The sequence below is a fragment of the Stegodyphus dumicola genome, chromosome 2 (genome assembly GCF_044657685.1).
Source record: "Stegodyphus dumicola isolate Sdum_Otavi_A_Nest chromosome 2, ASM4465768v1".
Lineage (NCBI taxonomy): Eukaryota > Metazoa > Arthropoda > Arachnida > Araneae > Eresidae > Stegodyphus > Stegodyphus dumicola.
The window spans coordinates 247,312,691-247,325,812 of record NC_140769.1 but is presented as its reverse complement, the minus strand read 5'-3'; the positions used below and the strand labels follow the sequence as shown (position 1 = coordinate 247,325,812).

General features: G+C 30.4%; 1 protein-coding gene across 1 annotated transcript in view; it reads left to right on the top strand.

The window, feature by feature from the left end:
* The window catches only part of LOC118193063 (DNA repair-scaffolding protein-like), an 84,134-nt gene that overhangs the window by 32,140 nt on the left and 38,872 nt on the right, over nucleotides 1–13,122 (top strand). The window contains exons 3-6 of the mRNA XM_085811984.1: nucleotides 712–1,433; nucleotides 3,712–3,872; nucleotides 5,568–5,659; nucleotides 11,242–11,557. Of these exons, the coding sequence (XP_085668110.1) occupies nucleotides 712–1,433; nucleotides 3,712–3,872; nucleotides 5,568–5,659; nucleotides 11,242–11,557 (1,291 nt within the window). The remainder of the gene's footprint in view (nucleotides 1–711; nucleotides 1,434–3,711; nucleotides 3,873–5,567; nucleotides 5,660–11,241; nucleotides 11,558–13,122) is intronic.

The window sequence follows — 13,122 nt, the reverse complement described above, 5'->3', positions numbered from 1 at the left end:
TATTAAACTGTATTTTGGCACATCTCAAAGTTTATTTATTATTTATACTCATTAGTCATTCTTTCATTTTTTAATTTATTTTTGCTCTCCTGCTGTACAGAGTTGAAAATAATTTTAAAATTGTGTCTGTGTGTCAGCTTGTTTTCCTGTTTTTCACTTCCTTACAAGTCCAAAGTTAAAACTTGTCATTTATGGAATCTTAAGTCAGTTTCTGAATATAAACCCATACACATTTATAACTGCCATTTAAATGTATTGATTTAACTCTTTAGGCAGTCAGTATATCAGTTTTATGTTCAATATCCGAATTTAATCCCTTAGTCAATATTGCAAAGTATCTGAATTGCTTGACAGAAGTAGCTGCCCAGATGGGAAAGTGGTTAGCGACTCTGACTGCCGTACCAAAGAACCTGAGTTTGAATCCCATTGAAGGCATGTATGTAAATTGTCTGTCCCTTCATAGGGGGTAATAGTAGCTCAGCTACTAGGTGCATCCATAAGTGACCTGACCACTTTGAGCCTTAGTAGTGACCAATGTCTATGATGACTTGTGCCCGTCATTGGGGGGGGGATGCTTGTGGGAAGTGACTGTGCCAACTAAAGGCTTTAAAAAGTTCCAAATTGTTAACTGTTAGTTTCTCTCAAAGTTAAGACTAAATATTTTTTAATTTCATATTTAATGATTTATATTTTTACATATTTATTTTTCAGCTAATGAAATTCAAGAGAATCCTGAGTGTGAAGATCAGTCTAGAGAAAATTACCTCTCAGAAAGGAGATGGAAATATTTGAAACAAAAATCAGTGCTTCTAAATATTGAAAACATTCAGTCTGAATTTACTGCTCATAGAAAAAGAATATCCTCTATCTGTGATGACAATTCATTTCAAATCGAAAATGACTTATCACAGACACAGAGTAATCATCCTTTAGATTCATATCATAGGACAAAACAGAATGCTTCTGTACTTTTAAAAGTGAAAGATATTCAAGAAACATTTTTGAATGATAGATCTCTTATTTCTTTCAAGCCATTTTCATCAGAGAATTTGACTTTATCAAGTGTTTCGAATCTTGAGCAAAGAAATGAGTATAAAATGATATTTTCTCATCCTGGTAAATTTAGTGATTTTTCAACAGTATTTTCAACTGATTATTTAAATTTTAGTTTTGGGAATAATCAAAAGCTTGTTGATTCCTCAGCTTTACCCTTAAAAAAACAGGGATCTGATATTAGTATTCCTTTGAAATCAGCAAATAATTTACCTGTTATGCCTGAATTGAAAAGTGTTATAAAAGAAATATGTGATAATTTAAATGTTGAAAATCTTGATAAGCACAAAAATACTGATTATAAAGAACAGTTTCATATTTTAAATACTGAAAATGTTAAAAAATGCAAAGAGGGTGATTGTACCAATAAACAACTTCATGTAAGTATGATCTCAATTTTTTAATAGTTCTCTTCAAAGTTAATTATTTATTGAATTATATGTCATATTCCATGTAATTTTAATTATGTAATATTCCATGGAATTATAATAAGTGATTACAATATGTAGTGTATAATGACTGATTCACATTACAAATTAAATAAAGAACTGATGCTTATTAATAATTACAGTAACTAATCGAATTCAAACTCTCACATAATTTCAGCTGAAAAATGTCAGGACATTTAAATAAATCTAACTATGTCCATTTTTCTTTAGGCAAAAATTATTCTGTAATATATACTGATTTGATCTTTCAATGTGTGCATATACAGTAGCTTGCATTTGTTTTCGGACAATTGTTTTTTTCAGTTTTATTTGCAAACATTAGTTACTAAATATAAGCAAAATGACTTTTTCTTTCACTTATAATATTGATCATCTATTAAAATCAGCTTGTTTTGAAAATAGTTATTCAAAGAATTTTTGGTAAACAAGTAATTTATTCAAAAAGTTCTGGAAGTGAACTCACATAAGTATTCAGACAATTCGAATAAACAGTTTATGTCTAATAAAAACATCAAAATAATGAGACATTCAATATTTCTATTCTTTAGTTAATATTGCACTTTGGCATGGATTAAGTTTTTTTATATAAGAATGTTCCAATTGTTTCACTGCTACATAAGACATGCTTTTAGTAGAACTTTCGAAGACGTGTCGTGTTCCCTTATTCTTTTCTTCATCTCACTCCATATATGTTCCGTAGGATTTAAGTCCTGAAAATATGAAGATTTGTTAACTTCAGGGCAATTATGCAATAACAGCAACTGAACATTTAGAGCTGTTAACCTGATAGAACTTAAATGTATTTTGCATTCCAAATTTTCATACAGATGCTTTCAGATTTTCATTAAGAATATTTATACTAATCCATATTATTTTTGATAAATATTAACCAGAATAATAATCAGAAATCAATGTTATCAGAGATAATGAATGTTGCATTTCAACCACCCGCAAAAAGAAACCCAGCAATTGGAAAAATAATCAATTTGCATTACACTTGCTTTTACTTGAGTACCCTATTACCCATTCCTACACTGTGTGAGTAAAAATTAAAACATAGTTACACAGGAGGTTCGAATAATAAATTGATCCAGTTAGCATGTCTGTACTTTGAACTTTGTACTGTATGTCCTACTGATATACTAAACCAAATTCATCAGTGTAAACTTAGAAAGAAATAATAATAATAAATAATAAAAAAACCTTTTAGTAGCTCAGGGGATAAATGGGTATTCGAAACAATTTATATATAAGTTAAGACTTTTGAATATCAATAGTAAATGACATTCTGTTTTCAAGAGGTATTTCTAAAATTTCTGTTCTAATTATGAAATAACAATCTGTCATTTAGTGCATTCACCCAGTTTATAATTGTCTAAAAACTTATCATATTTTTCATCCAAATCCAAATTATTCATATCCAAATTTAGACTTTTGCTTCAAATCTGACCACTTCACAAAGTCTTTTTTTTTTTTTTTTTTTTTTTTTTTTTTTTGTTTGTTTGTTTGTTTGTTTTTTTGTATATGTGCAGAAAGCAGTATTCCATGCTCAAGACAATTCTGAAAGGCATTTTATCATTCTTATTTTCAAAGAATTTTTCTTTTTGTTTTATCGAATGGTGATCACTTGCCTTTTTTCAGCATTGGCCACTCCTAAGGTCAGCAGTGGTGGCCATTTTATTGTGAAAGCACCTAAAAGGCAGTCACCGTTACATCCTGTGAGAGGACAGACAATTTACATCCATGCTTTCTCCAGGATTTGAACCCGGGCCCCTCAGTATTGCAATCAGCTTCCCTAACCACTGTACTATCTCAGTGGCTTTTATAAAGAATGTAAAGAATTTGTTTTATAACCTTTGAAAATTTCAGATCTTTATAGCATTTATTGTATTGCCATCTGCAATGAATGTGTTTGCAAAATTTGAGCTCAGTAGCTTATAAGGGAATAGCTGAAAAATTGGATAATGCAATAATGATTCTATTGAAAAATACCAACTAGTTCACTGGAAACTTATAAAACATAGCCGGTTTTAAAAGAAAATTTAGAAAGTTGCCAAACTGATATTTTTATCATTATATTCAAGTTTTGCCACTTACTTTACAGTTGACATGCAACTATATTTTCCTTTAAATTGGTGTTTCCAACACATAAATGTATTTTGCTGAATTCTTAAATTATTGAATAAGCAGTTTAAAATCATGATTTTAGAATGGTTCTGAATTCAAAGCCACAACAATTTTGGAAAGTAAAACTTCTGGCAAAGGCAGCAATTGGGTACATTCCTTGAAATGGACAGAGGCATGTGAGAAAAATGAAAGTACTGATTGCAGTGATCAAGCTGGAAAGAAAATTTTAAAGAATCTCGTGCAGTAAGTTTAAATCTGTTTATGTTGTTCATGCATGCATGTATATTATTCTTCATATAAATAGCTTATTTCAAATCATTCCCTCTTCTTCTGTAGTGTAGGAAAACTTCCAGAACTTGTCATTCTTAAAGGTATGACAGGCTAATCCCTTAAAGTGGACAAAAGATTTTTATTTATTTTTTATTTTATTATAATGAAAGTTAAGTAAAGTTGAAGTGACCAATCTTTTTTTTTTTTTTTTTTTTTTTTTTTTTTTTTTTTTTTTATGATAACAATATACTTAATACTGGGGATTTATATGGAAGTCACCAGTGACTAGTTGCTTTGATAGGCAAGGGGCCCTTCAATTTAATTTAATTAAAAATTTTTTAATTTATTCCTCTATCTGAGATTGATGATTTGTTGATTGATTTCTAATGTTTGACAACTTTTAGGTCTCTGATCACCAACAGTTTTGACAGGCACTGGTTCACTTTGTTTTCTTTTTAATTTAAAACTGTAAATTTACTGCAGTGCCTGCACTAGTGACCTAGGTTACAGGTCTAGGATGATGACCATCCTATCAATAAGCTGCATAATGTATAGCGCATTAGACAATGTTTTTGTAAATTTTAGAGAGTTACGATACAATTGCATTTTAACTGCACAACTTTATTTGTATGGAGGGAATAGAATCATCACACAGAAGTGCTAAATAGTTAGTTTCTCACTCGCAAATTTTTCTTCTTTTAATAGTTGCATATAGAAAATTAATGTTTCAATTGATTTAGTCACTCTGAAATTTTGTATGTAATCTAATTTTGTAATTCTTTGTACTTTAAAAATTTATTATTGTTATTTCATTAATCCACTTTGATAAATGTTAAGTTGTTTTACAACAAATCAGAGTTATTTGAGCCAATAGTGGAATGTAAGATAGAATTTTTTCTGCCATTGTCATATGTGTTATTTTAAGTGATTGAAATTAAATCATGTGTTATATATATATGTATGTGTGTGTGTGGTAATAGTTTCTGTAGTAGAACACAGGTGGCTGAATCTGTAATGGACAGCAAGAAATTTTATGGCTTAGAGATGTTGAAACTCGAATCCACAATGAATAAGAAATTTGGAAGTCAAGGTATATTTAATTTCAGTTTTATTTCAGTAAACATGTGTTGTGACCACAAAAAAGTTGGCACATTATTTATGCCTATTCCAGAAGTTAGCATTTTTGATAAATTTACAGTAAGAAAGAAGGAGCAGACAGACTGCAGTCCAGCTAGGCCAAAGTGTACAATGCAAGTGTGTTATGTTCAGGGTGAAATCTCAATTGTGACTTAGTTTTGATTCTCAATGCATTTTAATTGGATAATTAATACTACTCTAAAATTACTATTGGCTGTTTTAGTTCTATTTACATCACCAGAATTATGTAAGAGTCATATGACATGGATTAATCTCGAAATGATGCAGTGCAGAGAAATTGCTCTTTTTAGAATAGAAAAGGAGAATTAATTTACGCTGCTAATTTATTCTTTTCATATTCTTTATTTATATTTGTATGTATAAAATATTGCAAGTATTGTTTTTATTCCTTATTAATAATTAAATAAGAAATTAGAATAAATAATAACTAAGCAAATATTACAAAACACATTCAAAATATTTAATCAAATAAAATTAACACTATGAAAATGCATTAACTTATTTTCATAGGGGAGGTTTTGCGGAACAGTTGTTGAAACTACAGAGGCTAGAGCTGTCAGATAAAGTTATTTGGAATCATAAATTTCATAAAAGGAAAAAAGGTATTTTTAATATTTTTAAGCATTCCTTTTCAATTTAAAAAATCAACAGTGCTTTTCTACCTGCATATCTTCAAACCAGGCCTTAAATTTAGGCCTGGCCTGAAGGGAAGACCAGGCCTGAAGGGCTTCAGCATTTGCCATTTTTTGAGTAAAATCATTACACCATCTGAAGTCCCAAATAAGATGAGCTCTGTTACTTTAATTTATAAAACTTAGCTGTTTGCAATATATTTAATTTATTTATTTTTTATTTGTCACTTTATATTTTATTTAATTATAAATTATTTATTATCTTTTTTTTTTTTTTTTTTTTTTTTTTTTTTTTTTTTTTTTTTAACCTCCTTACCTGGTGATATTTCATAAGGACATAACATTTCTAAATTTAGAAATTAAGCACTACCTTAAGTTACAAAATTATAATTTGTGATCAAGTGTATTATATTGGAGTCTGAGCATCTGCCAAATTCAAACAGTAATCTGGAGCCCCAGATTATATACTGTGCCTTTTTACTCCTTAAATTTTTTTCACTGATCTTGGTTACATTCTTCTGATGATTGTATTTGACAATGCATTTCTGATTTCAACAATTCCACTACATTAGTTTTGGGAAAACTAGATTAATGATTTGGTTTGTCCTTCTTTGACATTTTCATACTACTTTGTGATCATAATAGGCTGGAAAATATATGTTTAGGCTGATATCTATACAGACAGGTACAGGCAGAAGTGGTGAGACACCGTAATTTCACTATTTTTTGTATAGGTATATTCCTACTGTACTAAATGTGAGGGAGAATATTCCAGGGGTGGTCTGAGGTTTTCCCACCCATCTTCCTCTTAAACCAATCTCTCGAAAGAGCTTTAGGCTCATTTAAGTGCCTCCTTGCTGCACAGACACTCTATACATGCAAACATCCATGCTTTCTCTGGGATTCAAACCTGTTCCTTTTGGTATGGCAATCTGCATCACTGATCACTATCCTTTCTGGATGGCTATCTAGATAGAAAGGCCAGTCAGAGACCTTTTCAAATATTCTGGGCTTTTCATTTTGTTCACTTGTCAATGCTTCCAGAGTGAAATTTTATATTTACTTTATAAATGTGATTCACATGGTATGTTTCCCATCATAGGGATAAGTTTGTCTGTAGCTAAGTGTCCAATAGCACTTAGCTATGCAGTTTATCTCTTAGCTAATAATAAGTGATTTGTATTTTTATTTTAAGCCTGATATAATAGATGTTTTGTGAAACTTAGTGTTTTATTCCAAGTCCTTACTCAGTGTTTGCCATACGTGTATTCATTTATACCATTAAAGAATTTATGTTGTAGTTTTACACATAGTGAATCTATCTACATAGTTTTGTATATATCTGTATAAGCTATCTAATCTTTACAATTAAACCCCACTATAATGAACTTCAAGGGACTGGAAGTTTGGTTCACTGTATCCAATCTGATTTAAAAAAAAAAAAAAAAGGTTTTTACAAAATTATTAAAAATCAAATGATGAAACATACACACACACACACACACACCAAAAAATGTTATTAGCATTGTCATATTTACCCAAATAAGTGAATAATAAGTCTAATTAAAAAATCATATTAAGATTTAATTACAATATCTAATTTTTGAAAAGTCATATTAAGATAAATTACAATTATTATTTTATATGCAGCAATCAAATTTATTGGACATTCTTATCCGGGTTCATTATAATAATTTTACATAATAAATTACTTAGTATAAATATCACTTCCTTCTCTTGAATTACACATTTATAAGTATAAATGTTTTATCCACAAAATCCACTGTTTTATCCATAAAAATGTAAAAAAACTGAAAATGAATTTGCCCTTAAATTTTACCTAACTTTTGAATGCAAAAATAATCTGTTATTTTCTGTTGCTGCAATGCAGATTGCAGAAAAAAAATATTCATATTTTTGTCCAAAAGTTGAAAAGATTCCATCACTTCCAATTTTACTGTTTGTGTGAATAAAATAATGATATTAAATAATTTATTATATGCATTGCAGTCTTGGTATCTGCTATGGTTGGGAATATATTTTCTGTGTGTTACATTTTCTAAACATTCTCATCATCAGAACAAGATGCTTCACTGTTAGCATTTTTCATTTTAATTCCTGTCACAATATCTTCAGCTCTTGAATCTTTACAAGTAACAACATTATTATTGCATGATTGAAAAACTCTGTATCACATTGTGGAACTATTGAAAAGCCCCCTTTTTTTTTTTTTTTTTTTTCCCTTAGTGATAAGTAAATCCTCATTTTCATCTTCCTCTTCAGCACCTTTTACTGACCAGCATATCATATCACAAACAGTTTTGGATAGCTGATTCTGCAACAAGTCAGCAAGACTTTTCTATTATTAATATTCCATCAAAAGGAATATCATATTCGACACGATTGTCTTACTTTTCCAAAATGCTTAAAGCAGTCTGTTTCTTGTAATGACACTTCAGGTTCTAATCACATCGTGGTGTATAGATGGCAGCATCAAAGTTGCATTCAGGGCAAGGAAACAGTCTAATTCCATTCTAAGTTTCTTTCTACTGTCTTTGTATGCAGTAGAGTTGCCAGTTGAGAGAAAATCTTTTGTTTTTTGGCCAAGCATTCATCATACCACTTTCACAACTCTTCTCCAAGCAGCTTTTGACATCATCCATGCTTTACAATTAACTTTGAGAAAATGGAATGAGTGTTCACATTTAAACATCTTGAGTCTTAAGATTTTTGAATTACTTAAAGCTTATAATGCATTCATATTGGCACACAAGAACTATGATTCAGACTTTTGACAGTCATCAGCCTTGAACAAAGTTGTGTCTGACAGCTCATTCAAAGAATTTGGATGGACTCAAAGAATTCATTGACGTTATTTGATTTAGTGGCACGTATATCATATACATATCCTAATATATGTTTGTGTTCCAGAACTGAGTTCATGCCTGTCTTGTAAATCATTGATTTTGAACAAAAATTAAAGTGGATATGAAGTTAAAAGAAAATTAATATAAAAGTGTTACCTTTATGAATGGAATGTGGATTTTAACCTTATTAATGTGAACAATTTTAACAGTTTGTAATTTTTTCATTAAATGTTGCAAAATTTCCAAAATAAATAAATAGTTTGATATATTCAGTTTTCATACTTTTGGAAGTTTATTGTAGCAGTATAAAATAAAATTTAAGTGCATCAGAAATTGGATAGGACCGAAAGGCTCGTTCATATATCTGGGCATTCATTATAAGCCAGGTTCATTTCAGTGATGTTGAACTGTATCTAACGGGGCCATACATAGTGGAGCCATCCTAGTCCGTGATATTCATTCTGTTAGTTACTATGTAGCAGTTGCATATATGTAGTTCAGTTTGAAAATGTTGATAGAACTCGGTGACTGTGCAGGAAAAGAACAGCATGCTGTTATCTGTTTCAGGGAAGGGGAGGAGCGAAAGGAAGCATGAAGGATATTCATAAAGAATTATTTTCTATTTATTGTTTTCGAGCACAGGTGAGTTGAGAAAGCATTTGAAGCAGGTGATAATGATGTTCAAGATGAAGTTTTAATGTCTCTGAGACAGAAACACAAAACATTTTATTCAGTTGCTATTACAGCACTGATAAAATGATTGGACAAGTATATCAATAATTATGAAGATTATGGTGAGAAATAAAAGTAGTTTTTTTCAGGTGAAAATCTCATTAGGTTATTTTGTAGTTGTCTATTGTGATTTACTTATTGACTTCCTCTCATATTATCAGATTGTATTTGAATCCTGTACCTGGTAAAATTTGTCTTCACTATAATAATAACTGAATTTAAATGTGGTATAACAGAATTTTCATGATTTGTATCATAATACAGAGGATAACAAAACCTTTTAGAATCACTTTTTGTGCTATATGGCAGGGATTTTCCACCAGGAGGGAATTCTTCCTCTGGAGAAATTTCATGTATTTTAGAAATCAAATTTTAGATTTAAAAGTTTAGAAAGAAGGGGGAAATTATTGTCTAGCAATTATAAAAGGAGTGCTTGGGACTAAAAGTTTTGAGAACTGCTATCTAGTTCTTTAATTTTACAAAATTTAGTAATTTTTAAAGAAGACTGGCTTTTTTGTATTTGATTAGTACTTTGTTTGATATTTAAAGTACATAATCTTATTGTGGAGAGATTTTCTTTCTTCTTCTTATAACTTTTAAACATTTTTAAGGTTTGATGCAGCAAAAACCTCTCTCATATATACAGGGTGCATCAGAAAAATGTATGCACACTTTGAACTGCCGTAGAAAATTTATTTTCCAACCTACAAAGTTAAATTTTTAGAAAAAGTGAGGATATAGTCTAAATTGAAAAATAAGTGTACTTTCTGATCAAACAGAATGTTTGAAATGGTGTTTAAAATAATATGTTCAAAACGGTAGCCCTCATCTATAAATTTCTGAAAATAAATCACGACTGATTCCATCCTCGCACACAAAATGGGATTTCTGCACACACCGCTTGAATCTGATCCCAAAACATGTCGAGGTAACATGGTTTACAACAGTACACCTCATCGTTTACTTTGTTTCATAAGAAAAATTGAGGGGTGCAACGTCTGGAGAGTGTGCAGGAAACTTGATTGGCTCCCTGCATCCTATCCATCGCTCTGTTAAATTATCATTCGCTACTAGCACTTACACCACATTCAAGTGATCCTTGCCTTGAAGATTTTTGTGGTGACCATTTAAACAGTTTCAACTATAAAACTGAGGATTCATCACATGTAGCCATGTAAGGTATCGCTGATTGACCTTTCTGCACATCACACAGTGTTCCATGAACCTTAAATTTTTCTCGTAGGCATGTAATTATTAACCTTGAAGGTTGATCATTCCTATACTCAACATCTGCACTGTCACTGAACCACAACAACATTCTCAAACTTTTTAGTACCTAGATAACCTGCTTCCGTTCTTGCAAGTTCAAACATACATTCGTCATGTCAATGTTATTCTCTTGGCATTAACTGTGTTGCGCAGCTAGACAGCTTACTTTGCTGCCATATGTTGAGGAAATGTAACTTTACTTTCTTTTATAAACTTAACCTTGTAGGAATGATAATAAATTTTATACAACAGTTCAAAGTGTGTATACATTTTTGTGAGGCACCCTGTATATATCTATTTAGATTTGAAGACATGTTTAGTAGGATTAGATTTTTTCCTCCACTGTTTAAACTGAGACAGGATCTGGGAATATTCAGAAGCTTATATCTGCTTAAATTAATGCTGACTGCTTCTTTGCTTTGCACTATTTTGGTACTACAAAAGGTTGTGCAGGGTGGGGGCAAAAATAGTTTAAAAATTAAAATGATAGACAATGTCAAAAATCATCCCATCCATTTTTTTGTTTTGTTGTTATCCTGTAAACTGCATTATTAGTGCATAAAATATATCATCATCTATCTAGCCATATGAAATGGAAATAATTTAATAATTTTCATTATGATGTAAGTAGCAGCTGCTGTTATAATTTTGTAAATTGTATTTTTATTTTCTGATTCTTTTTAGATATCTGCAATAGTTTGAATTTAAAGATTACTGCAGTTTCATATTTTGGAGATCTTGTTATAACAAAATGCATATTATTGAATTCACATGCATCTTTCTACAACAATGCTAGAAATAAATTTGATTTAAATTGTGAAGACTCTGAAATTGAGCATTCGAACACCATCATTTCTGCCCCTGTTAACAATGTAGATAGCTCTTTCAATGGAAATGAACGATCATTGTATCCAAAGATATTCTGTGTTCTTTTCAGAAGAAATTTATTTTGTAAACAGCAGTTGAAAGTAAGAGAAACCTTTCACCTATTTGAACCTTGGTAAGATTACTTTAAATAGTTTTTTTTAGTAAATTACGTGAGAAATATTTTCAAAAGCTTTAAAAATCATTTTATCTGCTTTTTGTTAAAAAATGTGTGTTATCTATGTAGAAAAAATAATGCTAGTTGTGCTGATTTTTATTTTCCAATATTTATTTATTTTTGTTTTTCTTTATAATATTTTTTATTATAAAAAATTTATTTGTTGCAAAACATTTTTACAGATAGACCTAAACATAATTACAGTTATTGTACTTTTAATTCTCCGAATTTTTGTTATTTTTCTTTTTTTTTTTTTAAATCTTTGTTTGATATATGTTCACTTACTGTTTTACTCTTTTTATGTAGGATAATAATGGAAAGTTAACTTTTTGAGTGACATGACTGCTTTAATTCAGCCATGAAATTTTCTATCACTTAATATACAGTCAAAAGTCGTTAATCCAGACTCGTCGGGACTTCGGCGATTCCGGATTATCGATTTTTCCGGATTATAGATCATCAGTTTAAATCTCGTAAGATGCCATGCAGAAATTCTAAAATTAAAAATATGAAACTGTAATTTATGAAATAAAGAACAATTATGATCTAAAGGGTATCAAAAAATTACAAAAAAAAAGCTTAATATTTATTTGTTTACTTTATTAAACATTTCTTTCAACGTAAGTTGTTTAAGTTGCTTCATTTTATGTGATAATGCTTTCTCTTTAATTCTATAAACAGACATAATTTCTTGTTCAGTTACAAAGTTCCACTGTTCAAGTCCCGCAATTGCTGTGCCGAGAATACCGATATTTTTGTTTGATGGACATAGAAACATACTTTCATTTTGTAGATCCTTTGGGAGCTCCAGCATCGGAAATTCTATTTGACATAATCGAAAGTTCAAGTTTACTTTTATAAAATTGCTCTTACAGTTTGCAAAAAATAATAAGCCTGATCCAATTCGAAGATTAAGGAAGAACGCAATCATCAACATTAATGGAAATAGATAATTTTAGCTTTTACCATCCGTTATACATTAAACGAGCAGGTGAAAACATATTCTGCGCTTGTGCAGACGCATATGCGCAGTCGTAAAGGTCTTACGCGCACGCGTAAAACGCCTGTGCACATGTGTCAACGCGGCGCATGCGCAGACAGTTTTTAGCTTTGAGGTCCGAATTATAGATCATTCCGGATTATGGGTGTCCGAATTAACGACTTTTGACTGTATATTGATTCTGATTTCATCAACAGATGGCACCACTTGCTTATTCTTGTCCAGGCTTTCTTATCTTATCTAATCATAATTTCCTATTTTGTTCATTTGCAGTTTTGCAGCTAAGGATGGTGGTTCCGTAAAACCATCGAAACTAGTCCTGTGAAAATTTTGAAAATATAACGCTGATTTTTGTTAAACAACAAAAATCAGCGTTATATTTTCAAAATTCTTCTGAATACTTCTGAATTAGTAATTTTATAAATGTTAATAGAAAAATGATAGTTTTAAGTAGTCCTCCTGCATTACTTAAATGCAACAGTGGCTGAGCGGTAAAGTCACTGAACACCGGGAGTTCGATTCC